This window comes from Daldinia loculata (genome assembly GCF_022478755.1).
Source record: "Daldinia loculata strain CBS 113971 unplaced genomic scaffold F4817scaffold_82, whole genome shotgun sequence".
In the NCBI taxonomy this organism is placed as follows: domain Eukaryota; kingdom Fungi; phylum Ascomycota; class Sordariomycetes; order Xylariales; family Hypoxylaceae; genus Daldinia; species Daldinia loculata.
Genome location: NW_026054936.1, coordinates 65,462 through 78,744, shown reverse-complemented (window position 1 = coordinate 78,744; position 13,283 = coordinate 65,462). Strand labels below are relative to the sequence as shown.

At 47.4% G+C, this 13,283-nt stretch overlaps 4 protein-coding genes across 4 annotated transcripts; 3 read left to right on the top strand and 1 right to left on the bottom strand.

The window, feature by feature from the left end:
* Positions 1-211: 211 nt before the first annotated feature.
* On the bottom strand, positions 212-1,529 carry F4817DRAFT_288684 (alpha/beta hydrolase fold-domain-containing protein). The gene is made up of 2 exons (XM_049299640.1): positions 981-1,529; positions 212-920 (listed from the first exon to the last, which is right to left on the bottom strand). The coding sequence occupies exons 1-2, from the start codon at positions 1,406-1,408 to the stop codon at positions 296-298; spliced, it is 1,053 nt and encodes a 350-aa protein (XP_049154428.1). The 5' UTR covers positions 1,409-1,529; the 3' UTR covers positions 212-295.
* A 2,898-nt stretch (positions 1,530-4,427) lies between these two features.
* Positions 4,428-5,506, top strand: F4817DRAFT_352120 (uncharacterized protein). The gene is made up of 3 exons (XM_049305195.1): positions 4,428-4,844; positions 4,942-4,997; positions 5,079-5,506. Exons 1-3 carry the CDS (start codon positions 4,706-4,708, stop codon positions 5,244-5,246), a joined length of 363 nt encoding a protein of 120 aa, XP_049154427.1. The 5' UTR covers positions 4,428-4,705; the 3' UTR covers positions 5,247-5,506.
* A 143-nt stretch (positions 5,507-5,649) lies between these two features.
* On the top strand, positions 5,650-8,959 carry F4817DRAFT_288640 (glycoside hydrolase family 51 protein). The gene is made up of 9 exons (XM_049299639.1): positions 5,650-6,244; positions 6,310-6,774; positions 6,835-6,979; positions 7,055-7,216; positions 7,282-7,780; positions 7,904-7,982; positions 8,052-8,070; positions 8,136-8,218; positions 8,278-8,959. The coding sequence occupies exons 1-9, from the start codon at positions 6,113-6,115 to the stop codon at positions 8,671-8,673; spliced, it is 1,980 nt and encodes a 659-aa protein (XP_049154426.1). The 5' UTR covers positions 5,650-6,112; the 3' UTR covers positions 8,674-8,959.
* Positions 8,960-9,244: 285 nt separating this feature from the next.
* F4817DRAFT_362047 (uncharacterized protein) lies at positions 9,245-13,204 on the top strand (the record flags this gene model as incomplete). The annotated part of the gene is made up of 5 exons (XM_049306474.1): positions 9,245-9,766; positions 9,845-10,530; positions 10,982-11,939; positions 12,145-12,982; positions 13,092-13,204. The coding sequence occupies 5 exons, from the start codon at positions 9,245-9,247 to the stop codon at positions 13,202-13,204; spliced, it is 3,117 nt and encodes a 1,038-aa protein (XP_049154425.1).
* Positions 13,205-13,283: the final 79 nt, after the last annotated feature.

Below are 13,283 nucleotides of genomic sequence, written 5' to 3'. Positions count from 1 at the left end.
ACTAAATATCTACTATTCCTACGATGAAATGTTAAAAAATTAGACTATATTATGGATTAAATAGTTATAAGATCGAATGGTAATAGATGCTTCATCTTTAACATCATGACCCCCTCACATTATGGTTGACGTAAAACAAATTCAGTTTTGAACAGAGGAGCTAGCTTAAACCATATGAATATGAACTCAGAATTGATAGTCTTAACATTTTGTATTACTACCTAATGTATTGATACACCCGTGAATCTAGGTACTTCTCAACAAGACAATCGTGAGACATAGCGCATCGCTTATTTTATTTAGGCACCGAGTCCGGTTCCGGGTACATTGTTTCCCTAAGCGCATCACAGAAGTATGTGATAGCCTCCCTTCCAGCGTCTAGGACACCATCCATAGCAATAAAGGGGTGTGGCTGGCCAGCCATGGTATGAACATCAGCCTTTACGCCCGCATTGCGTAGTTTATCTCCAAACTGCCGCCCTTCGTCCCTCAACACGTCCAATTCCCCAACAACGATAACGGCAGGTGGAAGTTTCGACCATTCCCCCTCCCACAATAACGGGCTCGCTTCGGGGTGAGACCAGTCTGACCGGTTGGGCAGGTAGTGTTCTCGGTACCAGAGCATCTTGGGAGCGGGGAGGGCCGGGGTATGCTGGTTTTCCCTCCACGATGCGTTGTTGTGTATGTCCGCCGTGTTATCCGTCACCGGGACCGAAAGTAATTGTAAGGAGAACTTGAAACTGCCTAGGGTAGCGGCGCGTTGGCACATGATCGCAGCCAGGTTTCCGCCCGCAGAAGAGCCTCCAGTAGCAAGCTTAGTAGTATCCAGTTGCAAAGCCTCTTTCCCTTGGCCTAGAGCCCACAGCACACTTTCCCAACAGTCATCCACTGCAGCAGGAAAGGGGTCCTCGGGGGCAAGTCTTAGGAGGGAGTATTAGCATTTCCTCTTTCAAGTTGTCACAAGATAAAGGGGTACTGACCTGTAGTCCACGGCGATGACAACACACTTGCTGCGGGCGCAGAGATTTGTTGCGATTACGTTTTCTGTGTCGATAGTTCCTAAAACCCAGCCACCGCCGTGAAAGTAAATACAAACAGGCCATCCCTCGGCGGGCTTGGATCCATTGGGCGTGAAAGCTCTAATCCTGACATCCGGGCCAGTTGTCTCCTGCCGCGAGATGCTATAGTCCTTTGTCTGGGCCACGGGGGCAAGGGGCCCAGCACCTGGGATTAGAGTGCCACTTGCCCGCGAAGCTTCTATGGGCTGCAAGTGAACTTGCTGGTTCTTGATGATATGCTTGTTGTAGAAAGCCTCATATTGAGGGTTGATGCGGTGGACTATGGACGAATGGAGAGGATAGGGGGGTTCGGGATGGTTTCCCCTAGTTACTCTTTGTTCAACACTCATGGTAGGTGCTTCTAAGGGGTATGAGATGTATTAAGAGTTGAATTGTAGATTTTATAATTATACGGCAATACTGGATGTATAGACTACAAAACTAAAGTTCTAGGAGGGAGGAATTGAGGCCAGTCCACCATATCAGTGAGTTCGCACTAGCTCTTATACTCCATCTTGCCGAGAAGCTATTGTGTAGCTAGGGTTAGTCTTATCAGTTGTTATAAGCGCAGCTAACTCAAGATCGTCAGATTATCATGCAGCTTGATGTGTTCTAAGGCGCTTTCTTTGACCCAGATACATAATGACATCAAAAATTCCGATACCGCCACTGGTTGAAGGAACAACCCAACTATCGCTGCCGACTTGTGACACAACCGTGGCCATTCTCTTACTAGAACCGAAAAAGTTCGTTTGCTGGGCAAACCTTACAGGACTAATCCCCGACTCGCTCCCTTTGCAGCTCTCGGGGTCCAACCTACATTTATTCGGTCCACCTAAAGTTGACATCATGACCAACCGGGAGCCCATTCAGTCCTTACCCTCTGCATAGAATGCGCGTGTAGCTTTGTCTAGGCTTTTCCCAATGTAACCTACTAGAGGGACAAAGAACCCCAACTGGTCAAATCGGGGACAACGTAGGAACTACAGGTGGGGGTCAAGCGTCACCGCCCGCAAACTCAACTCGTATCATGGAAAGGAGGTCCACAGAATTAACTCGTACTCCGGGTCAGTGGAAATAGTGCAAACGAATAAAATTATAGGTTGTATATCGCACGTCATGAAACCCGGGAATAGTGATTAGTTGTGTCGTATAGGATGTTCCGGTAGCGGCGCAGGGCCGTGATATCGATAGCTTCTAGGAACGCGGTCCGGGGCCCGGGGTTGCGTACGCTTCCCATGCTCCGATATATCCAGCAGGGGGAACCGACGTGCGTAAATAGTTGTCGCTATCGGAATACTAGGAAGCGTTAGACTATTCTCGGCTAGGTTACGGGTCTATTTGATTCACGACAATTCCGATTGGCGTTTGTAATCACACCAATTACTCGAAATTTTTACATATAGAAAAGTGTATAGAAAGTGTGCTTTTGTGCTACGGTATTGAGAGTCTATAACCTCCTTTTCCCCTTTCATACCAAGTAATTCTTTTAGATAAATTCAGTCGTCTACCCCGGTCAATTTTGGAACTACCTCTATATAAATTGCGCTAACTGCCTCCTACAACGACAACTTTAGGTATTTCAAGTTAGCTCATAGGAAACGTCAAGGTTTGAGATGAGAGGTATATAAGACGCCCTAGATAGTCATTGGTCTCCGTAGCTGGGGTTTAGAGCTCGTGTCACGAGATCGAGCAAGTATAGAGACAACTTTATTGTTATCCGAGAAATTCCAAACCTGGTTATGGAAGCTCGTGACTATATATACTGAAAGCGTCCTTTAGTCTAGATGTCTCACCTAGAATTCTAACACTTTGGAGAGAAACGAAGTTATTTTCATGCTTTCTAAGTTCACCTTATAACAGACAACAGTTTTCATACTTTTAGGAATGCAAGCCCACGATATGGCATAGCATCCAGGGCCTACGAATACCACACAGGTAACCCTACTATTGCATTGTAGCTCTTGAAGTTCGAGGTTTGTTCGTGATCGAGTGGGCTTGGTAAAAATGTTATAGTAGGTACTTATGAGAACCGTTGTGGCTAAGGAAATCTGATCTCTTTTATCTGCCTTTAGTTATAGTCGGGCGGGTAGCTCACAAAACTTAAATATCATAGGAGATTTATATATATAAAGGGATGTAAAGGGGAACCATGAATTATTTAAGGAGGGCGGCAGTAATTCATGTAGTACAGAGCTCGCCGTGGCATGCGACTTTGTAAAAACGTGTAGTAGAGTACGTTTATATTGCTCGTCGTTTAGGGTTTAAATCTAAGTATATATAATATTGCACGTTACTATCATGTGCAAGAAAGACTCAATCATAATGTGTAGAGATCCAAGTGCTTAATGTGAGTTGATTTAGAAGTTCAAGTATAGAGCCCTCTCACTCGGTATACTAGGAGAACTCTTCTATAGACGCTTAGCTATTAGATAATCTTAAGTGCTTACAGCAACGGAACCTATATCTGTAACCCCCCCCCCTTTTTTTTCAACATTCTTTTTTTATCTTAGGCATAGGTTGTAGGATTCTATGAATCGAGTCATTAATCTTGACCAAGGTGGTAAGTGCCAATATCTCTATATTCATTGCATCTTTTTAACTGACCTAAATTTACCTTGAGGGAACGGAAACGTTATAAGTTTATGCTCTATGTCCTCAGGTGCCAGCTTGACATAGTGCATTTCTCATTGAAATCTGATTGGTGAAGTACTTTGGACTATTCTTAAAGTGTATATCTCGGGTCTTTTCGAAGTCTTGATTTGGGAATATAAGTGGGGTGTGAGGTATCTGTGTCAAGCTGGCAACTTGAGGATATTGATTCATTATGAATTCTTTATAACAGCTTCACATGATAGTTATTCAAATTTAAGCAATAAGAGGTATGCTCTATAAAGGGATAGTAATAAAGCCGAGTAGTATATTAAACTATATCAGCTATTCCTTTCTGATCGTAGTTTTCTATAGAGTGGATAGCTATGTGTTTCATGGTGCTATTATAGTACAAACAGGACTACACGAGCTGGGGGCGGTGAAGCTTTAGTTACATAGTGCTATGGCCCTATATTCAACGCTACTATTGTGTTGTTGGCAGGACCACAATTATAAAGTAGAGTTTCTCATTACTCGCTTCTCTCAAAATGCAAATAATAATAGACTACTCGAATTGGCAGTAAACAAAGTAGCGTTGCATAAATATAGGGCACAATTTGTTTAACGAACGTATCATGAGAATGTATCGTAGGCTACGTCACTCGTAGTGGCGCTAATGTATGTAAGGTTGTTTTGGTGGGCTGTGCGGGGCAGGTGGCCTACCTCCCGTTGCTATGTCATCGGCGCCTGACGCTTTCAGCTGATTGAACCAATTCTGTTTCATTGTTTACAGTAGGTACAATTAGGTACAATGCATAGGTACCTACAGCTATGCAGCTACATGTAATACGTGAGTTAAAGGTCTCCCCACATGATATAAGCCCCTTGTTCCTTGTCGAACGATAGATCCAAACTTTTGTTAAACCCATTGTTTTAAGCTCGCAAAGGTCGACAGCTTAGAACAAGCTTGAAATACCTTCCCTACTCCATTTCCTACCGCAAACAATAACCACCCAACCACGCACATATAAGTTGCAAGCATTAAAATAGACAGCATGGCCGACGAAAACAAAGAGCAGCAGCAGATTTCAGTCGACGAGACTCCCATTTCCCCTATCCGCCCGAACGGTGAGAGGAGGAACTCGCTCGAACAACACTTGAAGCAGCGTCCTGACCGCTCCGAGCTTATTGAGAGTACGATAGCTTCCATTCTACCTAGATTACCTTATTTTGAAACTACTATTGCGCATACACATCTTGTATAAAGCTGACACAGCCTTCTCTTCAACAGGGAACATCTTACCTGCTTCGAATGTCGCCCCCGGCCTCCAGGAAAAGCAGAGGGAGGTGAGTATTCACATCTGCCCCTCTCACCTTTCAAGAAGTTTAAAGAAGTGAAGATGACTAACTACGAGCCCAAAAATGTAGCTCGCAAGACACATGCGCGCCGATTCGCTCAACGACAAGATTTCCCACCGACCTCCTCCTGAGAAACTGATCAAGGATGGTGTACTTCACGAAGACCCCCGATCGCCCGAGGAGAAGTACCAAGAGGCTATCGAGGAGGAATATGCCAAACGCGAGGGCGGTGCTTAAATGAATGAAACGGGTTTGCTGGCTGTGATACTCCTGGATTGCTATGATGATTTGACAAATGCTATCGGTTGATATCGAGTACTATATAGGTGGAAGCTTGCTGTAAATTCATGTGAAATCTAATAAAATATAATCATAAACATATTATGCGGGACAAATAATTCATGTTCTATTTAAGCTATCTACCTGATCTTAAAGGGTATGGCGTTTCTTGGGCTGATCATGGCATCATCTCACCCGTCTTGTAGCCGAGACCTTCCCACAATAGTCACGAGTATAGCAGGTTACTCTAGTTCCATAAAATAACACAGGGACAAGTAGAAAAGCAACTTACGCAGCCACGTCGTAGTGTATTCGACAAGGTGGATCAAGCCCAACTCCAACTCCAAGACCAGAACCAAGACCAGGACCAAGACACACCCCCACTTCCCCGACTTCCTTTCCCAGGACGCCGCAATTCCACCATTAAGAAAGGGGGATTCCGGTCCGAGTTGATGGGCCAATGTAACACTCGGTCCTCAAGCAGCCGAACGCTCCATGCTAGCGTTGGGGAATACTCCCTGCATCACGGGCTGGGCTTCGTTGTGCCGGATCTTGGGAACGGGGACGAGTTCCGATAGGCACGCATATTGCGAGCGGCCGGGGTGCCCCGGATCGTCGTTTGTGCCGGCAGTATACGAGATGCAGGTCCAAGGTGCCTCTCCGCACGCCATGGCGTCCTCGGTCTTGTTGGAGGATGGATTGCGTTTTACTGTGTATATAAAGATAAGGATCAATACATACATGATGAGATTTTGAAGGTGCGATTAGACTGCGAGGTGACCTTGGATCGTGTGTTGGAACTACCTTCGTTCCTCGTTGACACGATGCATCTGAAGCTGTCTGTGTTAGCTAGCACCTTTGCGTGCGCGGCCTCTTTAGCTGCCGCTGTTGATATCTCCGTAAAGTCAACCGGTGGTAATGCCACCAATGGCCATCAATATGGCTTCCTACATGAAGTAAGTCATATACATACTCACTAACTCTTAAAGTAAGGAATACAATACTCAACTTACTCAACTAGGACATCAACAACTCGGGCGACGGCGGTCTCTACGCTGAGCTAATCCGCAACCGAGCCTTCCAGATCAGTGAACGCTTCCCAGCTTCACTCGACGGATGGCATTCCGTGAACGGCGCCAAGCTATCGTTGAAAAACCTCAGCCCGCCGCTATCCGACGTCCTGGTCACGTCCCTGAATGTTGCTGCTCCTGAGGGACAAGGCCAAGTAGGATTTCTAAATGACGGGTACTGGGGCATTGACGTCAAGGCTCGCAGGAAATACAGCGGTTCGTTCTGGGTCAAGGGCGCGTATTCTGGCCAATTTACTGCCTCGCTGCAGTCGAACATCACGGGCCAGATTTTTGGGAGCGTGAAAGTCGAGTCCCAGTCTACCGCCGATCAGTGGACGGAACATAACTTCGAGTTGACTCCCTCGCAGGACGCGCCGAATTCTAATAATACGTTTGCCATCACGTTTGATGCCTCGGTAAGTAACTCATTGAGTTGGTGAAGTAGGTATGGCTGGTCTAATAAAGACGTCTCACAGGGCGCGGAGGCAGGGTCGCTTGACTTCAATCTCATTAGTCTCTTCCCTCCTACATTTAAAGGACGGGAAAATGGGATGCGTGTCGACATCGCAGAGGCATTGGAACAACTTCACCCTACCCTCTTCCGTATTCCGGGTGGCAATAGTAAGTCATCTTAGTTCGCGCAGTTTTTGAATCTTACAGCTTTGATAACTAACCGACTATACTTGTGCTCCATAGTGCTCGAAGGCTTGACAAACAGGACATGGTGGGACTGGAAGAACACACTCGGCCCCCTGAAGAACCGACCCGGCTTCACGGGTGTATGGGGATACCAACAAACCAACGGCTTGGGGTTACTTGAATACCTAGAGTTTGCAGAGGACTTGGGAATGGAGATTGGTAGGTTTTCATTCCTACCCTTATATGTACCTCGAACTAGGCAATATCTAACTTAGGGATGACAGTCCTTGGCGTCTACGACGGCCTCTCCCTCAACGGAGACATCACACCGCAAGAAGACTTCCAATTCTTCATCGACGACGCCCTCGACCAAATCGAATTCGTCCGCGGACCCGCCGACTCCAAATGGGGCTCCGTCCGCGTCCAGCTAGGGCACCCGGAGCCCTGGAAGCTAGAATACGTAGAGATCGGCAACGAAGACTGGCTTGCCGGGGCACCGAAGGGTTGGGACACGTTCAAAAAGTACCGGTTTCCGCTGTTCCTCGAGGCCATTAACAAGGCGTACCCGGATATCCAAGTTATCTCCTCGGGATCGGTTTACGACGGATACGACATCCCGGCGCCAGGAGCTGGCGACTACCATGTGTATGCTGAGCCGGACACGCTTGTTGCTGAGTTTTCGAAGTTCGATAACGTGAAACAACCGCATATCATTGGCGAGATGGCGGCGGTCCATCCGAATGGTGGTTCTGGCTGGGATGGGCCGCAACAGCCGTTTCCCTGGTAAGCATGATTTTATCGAGTTCCTTAGATTTACCCTTATGCAATCCTTCTGGCATGGCTTGAGTGACATTATTACGCCGACCGTAGGGTTTTGGATGTCTGCTAACTTGAAGCTTCATATAGGTGGGGAGGCGCCGTTGGTGAAGCCGTTTCACTCATCGGCTACGAGCGCAATGCGGACAGAATCATCGGAGCAGCATATGTCAGTTACAATTTGATAATTTTTGTAATTTTATGAGTCTTGAAGAGCCTGAACTAATGAATGCTGCAGGCACCGATCATTCGGAATAGTACGTCAAACTTACCACTTACGACTTATCCTCCCCTATGAGCATTGCTAATTGATATATGATAGTGAACCGTTGGCAGTGGGAAATCACGGCAATACAGTTCACTGCTGACAAGGTTACTCGATCTACGTCTTGGTACGTATGGGAGGTAAGTTATACTATCATATCCGAAGCTCTGGAATACATGCTTATACCACTTTCCAATAGCTTATGGCGGCACATCTCCTGACAGAGACACTGCCGGCAACTTCGCAGTTTGATCCGCTCTACTACGTGGCTGGAAAGAACGATAAGACCGGAGGACACATTTTCAAAGCAGCAGTCTATAACTCAACAGACGGTGCTGATGTCCCTGTCAAACTATCTTTCGAGGGTGTTAAACAGGGAACGACTGCCGAGTTAACCATCCTCACGGGACCGAAAGATCCATATGGTATCAATGACCCGGCCACCGGCATTAATGTTGTGAAGACTAGTAAGAAGACGATACGATCCGACGAGACCGGTAGTTTTCAATTTTTGTTACCCAACTTGAGCATTGCTGTCTTGGATACGACCCCTCCGAAGTCTCGCCGCTGGAATAGGGCAGCAGGAAAGGGTTGATCTTCTGAGTTATCTCGGCCATCAATATGTTAGATTATGACATATAATATAAATAATATCTGCTGGCAATTCTTGTTAAATCAGAGACAATTCTACCGTTGGCATGATCAATAAAGGATGAAGTAACATAATTTACGTGGATTAAGAGGCTCTTAGAAATTGGAGGCTCGGCGAATTCGACTCGTTGGTTCCTATTGGTTAATACCACTAGGATAGCGAATGGTTCTGGTTCCGTAATGATGTGGTTGCCAGTCATAGGAGAGCCTCGAGGATATGTATCTCGAGTTGTGGGGTAGCACGTATATGCGACCAGTTGTCCCATATTGGGGGCTACACTGCTGAGCTGTCTCTCACCAATAAACGCTTGAGACATGAGCGACACATGGCTTGCGAAACACATGCTAGCTTTGGATGAGGTAAGTATAGGCGAAGTTGGAGTAAAGAAACGGAGTTGTTATGTCGCTCTCCGCCTGCATCGCTGCCCGACTAAGCTGAAGCCTTTCTTTAAAGGGTCAGCAACTAGTACGCTCTTATCCGGCCAGATTCTGGAGGCCCATACCCCGGAGAGAACATGGCAAACAAGATAGCGGATAGACGGCGTGTTTACCTCGCATGTCGAGCCATCTTCGTGGGCCAGAAAGCGGAGCTACGGAAACAGAAAAAGATACGCGAAGAGATCGAGAGGTGGCCACAGGTGCTAAGGTCACTTACCCATGGCTTGAGCATAGAGAATGTGGTCGAGATTCTTCGCGACCTCCTATCACGGCATATCTTTAAGTCAGAGCTCAAAGCGAAGGCGGAATTTCCCGACTTGTTCTACACGCCGCCGGAACAGGAGGTCAAACGCGAAGCATCTGAAGTTAAAGCTGCTAAGTCGACAGCTGAGGTACTAGACGAAGTTGCTAGCGTAGGACAAAACGACGCCGAATGCAATGCCGGAGTTGAAGAGCATGCTACTGAGCAAGCTGACGAGAACGCCGCCAAGCAAACTGACGAGGACGCCATCAAACAAACTGATGAGGGTGTCACTAAACAAGCTGCCGAGGATGCCACCAAGCAAGCTGACGAGAATTCCATCAACCAAACTGGCGAGGTGCTTCACGGAACTGAAAGAGATAGTCCGCACCCTAAAACTGAGCCCCCAAGCACCGTAAATGTGATTTCAAAACAGCTAGCGACATTGCCTTCACTATACCCGACATACATTCCGTATAAGGCACAGCATATTATTCTGAGCGAGGCGCAACGTATGCTAGAAGAAAGCTGCTTCGAATTCACTAGGAAGCATATGCCGGCACTTCTCGAGAATACTGGGTTGGAATGCGCTAGTTCACTCGAACTGACAAAATGGACGCGGCTGCTGGCTAAGATGGCTGATGAGATACCTGAAACGGCGTTTGACTTGGGAGCTATGCCTTTGAGAGAGGTGTTATTCTCGACAGACAAGTTGCGACATAGCGCGGTTCATAGGGTCCCGATGACTGCCCGTGGTATAAAAGATCTACTCAAGTCAGCAGTGACCCTTGCATTTACAATTGGCGACCACAAGCATGCAGGCCAACTCGAGGAGATATGCTACGAGCTAGATAGTAAGGTCAAGGCGATGGAGATGAATAAAAATGCATTGGTGTATTCTGCCACAGCCGATCTGCAGGATATTCAACGGCGGCGAGAAGAGTTGGATATCCTGGAGAAAGAGGTGCTTGCCACCATGGTGAAAAACGATCAGAAGAATAGGGGCTTCATTGGAGCGCTACTGGAGGATTCGGTGTGTAGGATCTTGGAAGGGAAGACGGAGATAGAGACGGAGATGGACGAGGAGTTGAAGATTGAGGATGATGAAGAGGAATTCTCAGAGTGTCATACGAGCGTGGAGGACTTTGAACAGGATTTAGTTGTATAATGACTATTTGTGGTATATTTGTAATTTGATATATGTAATTTGGGATGATATATTCCGTATAATATCACGATATAATATTGTTGAATGTTGAGTGTTGTTATTGTAAGAGTCCAAAACCGAGAGTTCAAGCTGATGGATTTGGAGTACGGGTACAAGCTGAGGGACCCACCACCACAACCTAAAATACCCCTCACAGTGTCCGTCGCACCCGTCTCCGTCTTGCAATGCATGTATGTTGTACTTCATTAATTATTTAAAATAGGCATCACGTGGCAACGCGTAAAAAGGATGACGCGCCGCGAGTCGTCGAGTATCTTTGTCTCATTACCCCCGCGACAAAGAATCATGATTACGATAAGAGGAATCGTCTTCAAATTTACAGCATGAATTCGAAATGGCTGAGAGACCCGGTACACCGAAAACCGAGAAAAAAGAGCCCGAGGTAGAAGGGTCTAAGCAAGATGACCGCCAACACAACACTCTCAAATACTCTCTCCTCGGGCCTTCGCTCACCAAAGCCGGCCAGGACTCCGTCGATCAATCTAAGGTTTCGGAAATCATTTATAACGCATCCAAAGGATCCAAGTTCTTTAACCGCGAAGAAGTCAAGGACAAGATCTTGACGCAGAAGATCGAACAGATTCTGGAGAAAAAGCGTCGTCTGGAGAGGCTCGATCTAACTCGCGAGCTCCGGGCTGCGGACCAACTCATAACCCAGCTAGAGGTCTCCCGTGACCTGACGCAGCACATAGTCCACGTTGATTGCGATGCCTTCTACGCTGCCGTCGAGCAACTCGACCGCCCCGAGCTCAAGGATGTCCCATTCGCCGTTGGAGGCGGCGTGCTTACCACCTGCAATTACCTTGCTCGAAAATTCGGCTGTCGAAGCGGCATGGCTGGCTTCGTGGCTAAGAAGCTCTGTCCTAACCTCCTCCTCCTCCCTCTCAACTTTGACAAGTACACCTCCAAAGCCCAGGAGGTCCGGCAAGTCTTGGCGCAATACGATCCAAGGTTCCAAAGCGCCAGCATCGACGAGGCTTATCTCAACACCACCGAATATTGTGTCGAACATAACATGACGCCTGGGGATACTGTCCAGCAAATGCGAGATGAGATTCATGAGAAGACGAAGATCACGGTTTCTGCTGGAATTGCCGCAAATGCGAAGCTGGCTAAAATCTGTTCCAACATGAACAAGCCTAATGGCCAGTACATCCTGCCTAACGATCGTAATGCTATAATGAATTTCATGCGCGACCTTCCGACAAGAAAGGTAAACGGAATTGGGCGGGTTTTAGAACGAGAATTGCAGGAGATAGGAGTCAAAACATGTGGCGATGTCTATCCCCATCGTCAGCTTTTGGTACGTGCACAGACACATTTCTGAATTCCGAAATGATGATCCTTTATTTTGAACCAAAACTAACACATGCCTAGTATGTTAAGATGCCTTTCTATTTTACAACCCGTCATTATTCTCTCGGCGACTAAGCTAGGCGATAACATAACAAGGGATCTGCATATTCAAAGTACTAACTTATCGCAGACGTCAACTTTTCGGTGAAAAGACGTACGAATTCCTGCTCATGTGCTATCTCGGGCTGGGCAGAACCGAAGTCCAGCCCGTGGAGGAGTTCGAACGGAAGAGCGTCGGAACCGAAAGCACGTTCCGAGATCTTTCAGACCCAGTACAACTGAGAGAAAAATTGAAGCACACAGCTGACGAATTGGAAAAGGACATGCGAAGAGCCGAGTGCAAAGGCCGGACTCTTGTCTTGAAGGTAAAGTTACATACATACGAAGTTTTGACGAGGCAAGTTGTGACGCCAAGAGCTATTTGCGCCGCGGACGACTTATACAATTATTCGTTGCCTATCTTGGCAAAGCTGGAGCAGGAGGTCCCGGGTATGAAGTTACGCTTAATGGGCCTTCGGTGCACGCATCTAGTTAGCACTAAGAAGCCCGACGCTCGTACATTTTTTGGATTGAGACCTTTAAAAACGGGGTCCGACGGGGTGGCCGACGGAGGGACAAACGAATCTGCCCAAGAAGATGATATTCCACAGGAACTATTAGACCAGTTACCTCACGACGATACCCACGAGCCCGGCTTAGATCTCGCCGAGCATCCCACAGCCGAAAAAGACGCCACCTACCGACACCACGGCAAAGAAATCCTCCCAAACCCAAACCCCAACCCCAAACGCCCAGCCCCTGAGCTCGAGCCCGAGGAATACTGGGATTGTCCCATCTGCAGCCGGCCGCAAGCTACCGACGAGCGCCTGTTCAACGAACACATCGACCTATGTCTCTCGCGTCAGACGATCCGTGACACGGTGCAGCGCGAATTCAAACCCAGCCCGAGCCCTGCAGCTGACGCGCCACCGCTCAAGAGGCGGAAGGGCAGTGCCGAGAAGAAGCAGCGCAGCCGGACAACGAATTCGGCTGATCCGAGGCAGACGAAGTTATTTTTTGGTGGGGGATAATGTGATAGGTTTATATTTTACGATAATAGTTGTATATAATGATGCAAGTATTAGTAGCATCATGCCTCCCCCCTTGGCCCATATTGTGGTGGCTTTGTTGCCTTTCTTTCTTTCCCCATCAGTCTGTCCCCCATGCTCTTAAAGCTTCCTACGCCTCCTGCATTATAACGTGCCCACGGCCCGTGTGTAGCAGCCGCGACGTGGCTGTGGGCTAGTCAGAA

Excerpts from the sequence above, each read along its gene's own strand:
- F4817DRAFT_288684 (XM_049299640.1), bottom strand. The coding sequence starts at position 1,408 with ATGAGTGTTGAACAAAGAGTAACTAGGGGAAACCATCCCGAACCCCCC. Across the intron at positions 921-980 it reads GTCATCGCCGTGGACTACAG|ACTTGCCCCCGAGGACCCCT; the intron begins GTCAGTACCCCT and ends CTCCCTCCTAAG.
- F4817DRAFT_352120 (XM_049305195.1), top strand. The coding sequence starts at position 4,706 with ATGGCCGACGAAAACAAAGAGCAGCAGCAGATTTCAGTCGACGAGACT. Across the intron at positions 4,845-4,941 it reads CCGCTCCGAGCTTATTGAGA|GGAACATCTTACCTGCTTCG; the intron begins GTACGATAGCTT and ends TCTCTTCAACAG. Across the intron at positions 4,998-5,078 it reads TCCAGGAAAAGCAGAGGGAG|CTCGCAAGACACATGCGCGC; the intron begins GTGAGTATTCAC and ends CCAAAAATGTAG.
- F4817DRAFT_288640 (XM_049299639.1), top strand. The coding sequence starts at position 6,113 with ATGCATCTGAAGCTGTCTGTGTTAGCTAGCACCTTTGCGTGCGCGGCC. Across the intron at positions 6,775-6,834 it reads CCATCACGTTTGATGCCTCG|GGCGCGGAGGCAGGGTCGCT; the intron begins GTAAGTAACTCA and ends GACGTCTCACAG. Across the intron at positions 7,217-7,281 it reads GGACTTGGGAATGGAGATTG|TCCTTGGCGTCTACGACGGC; the intron begins GTAGGTTTTCAT and ends TAGGGATGACAG.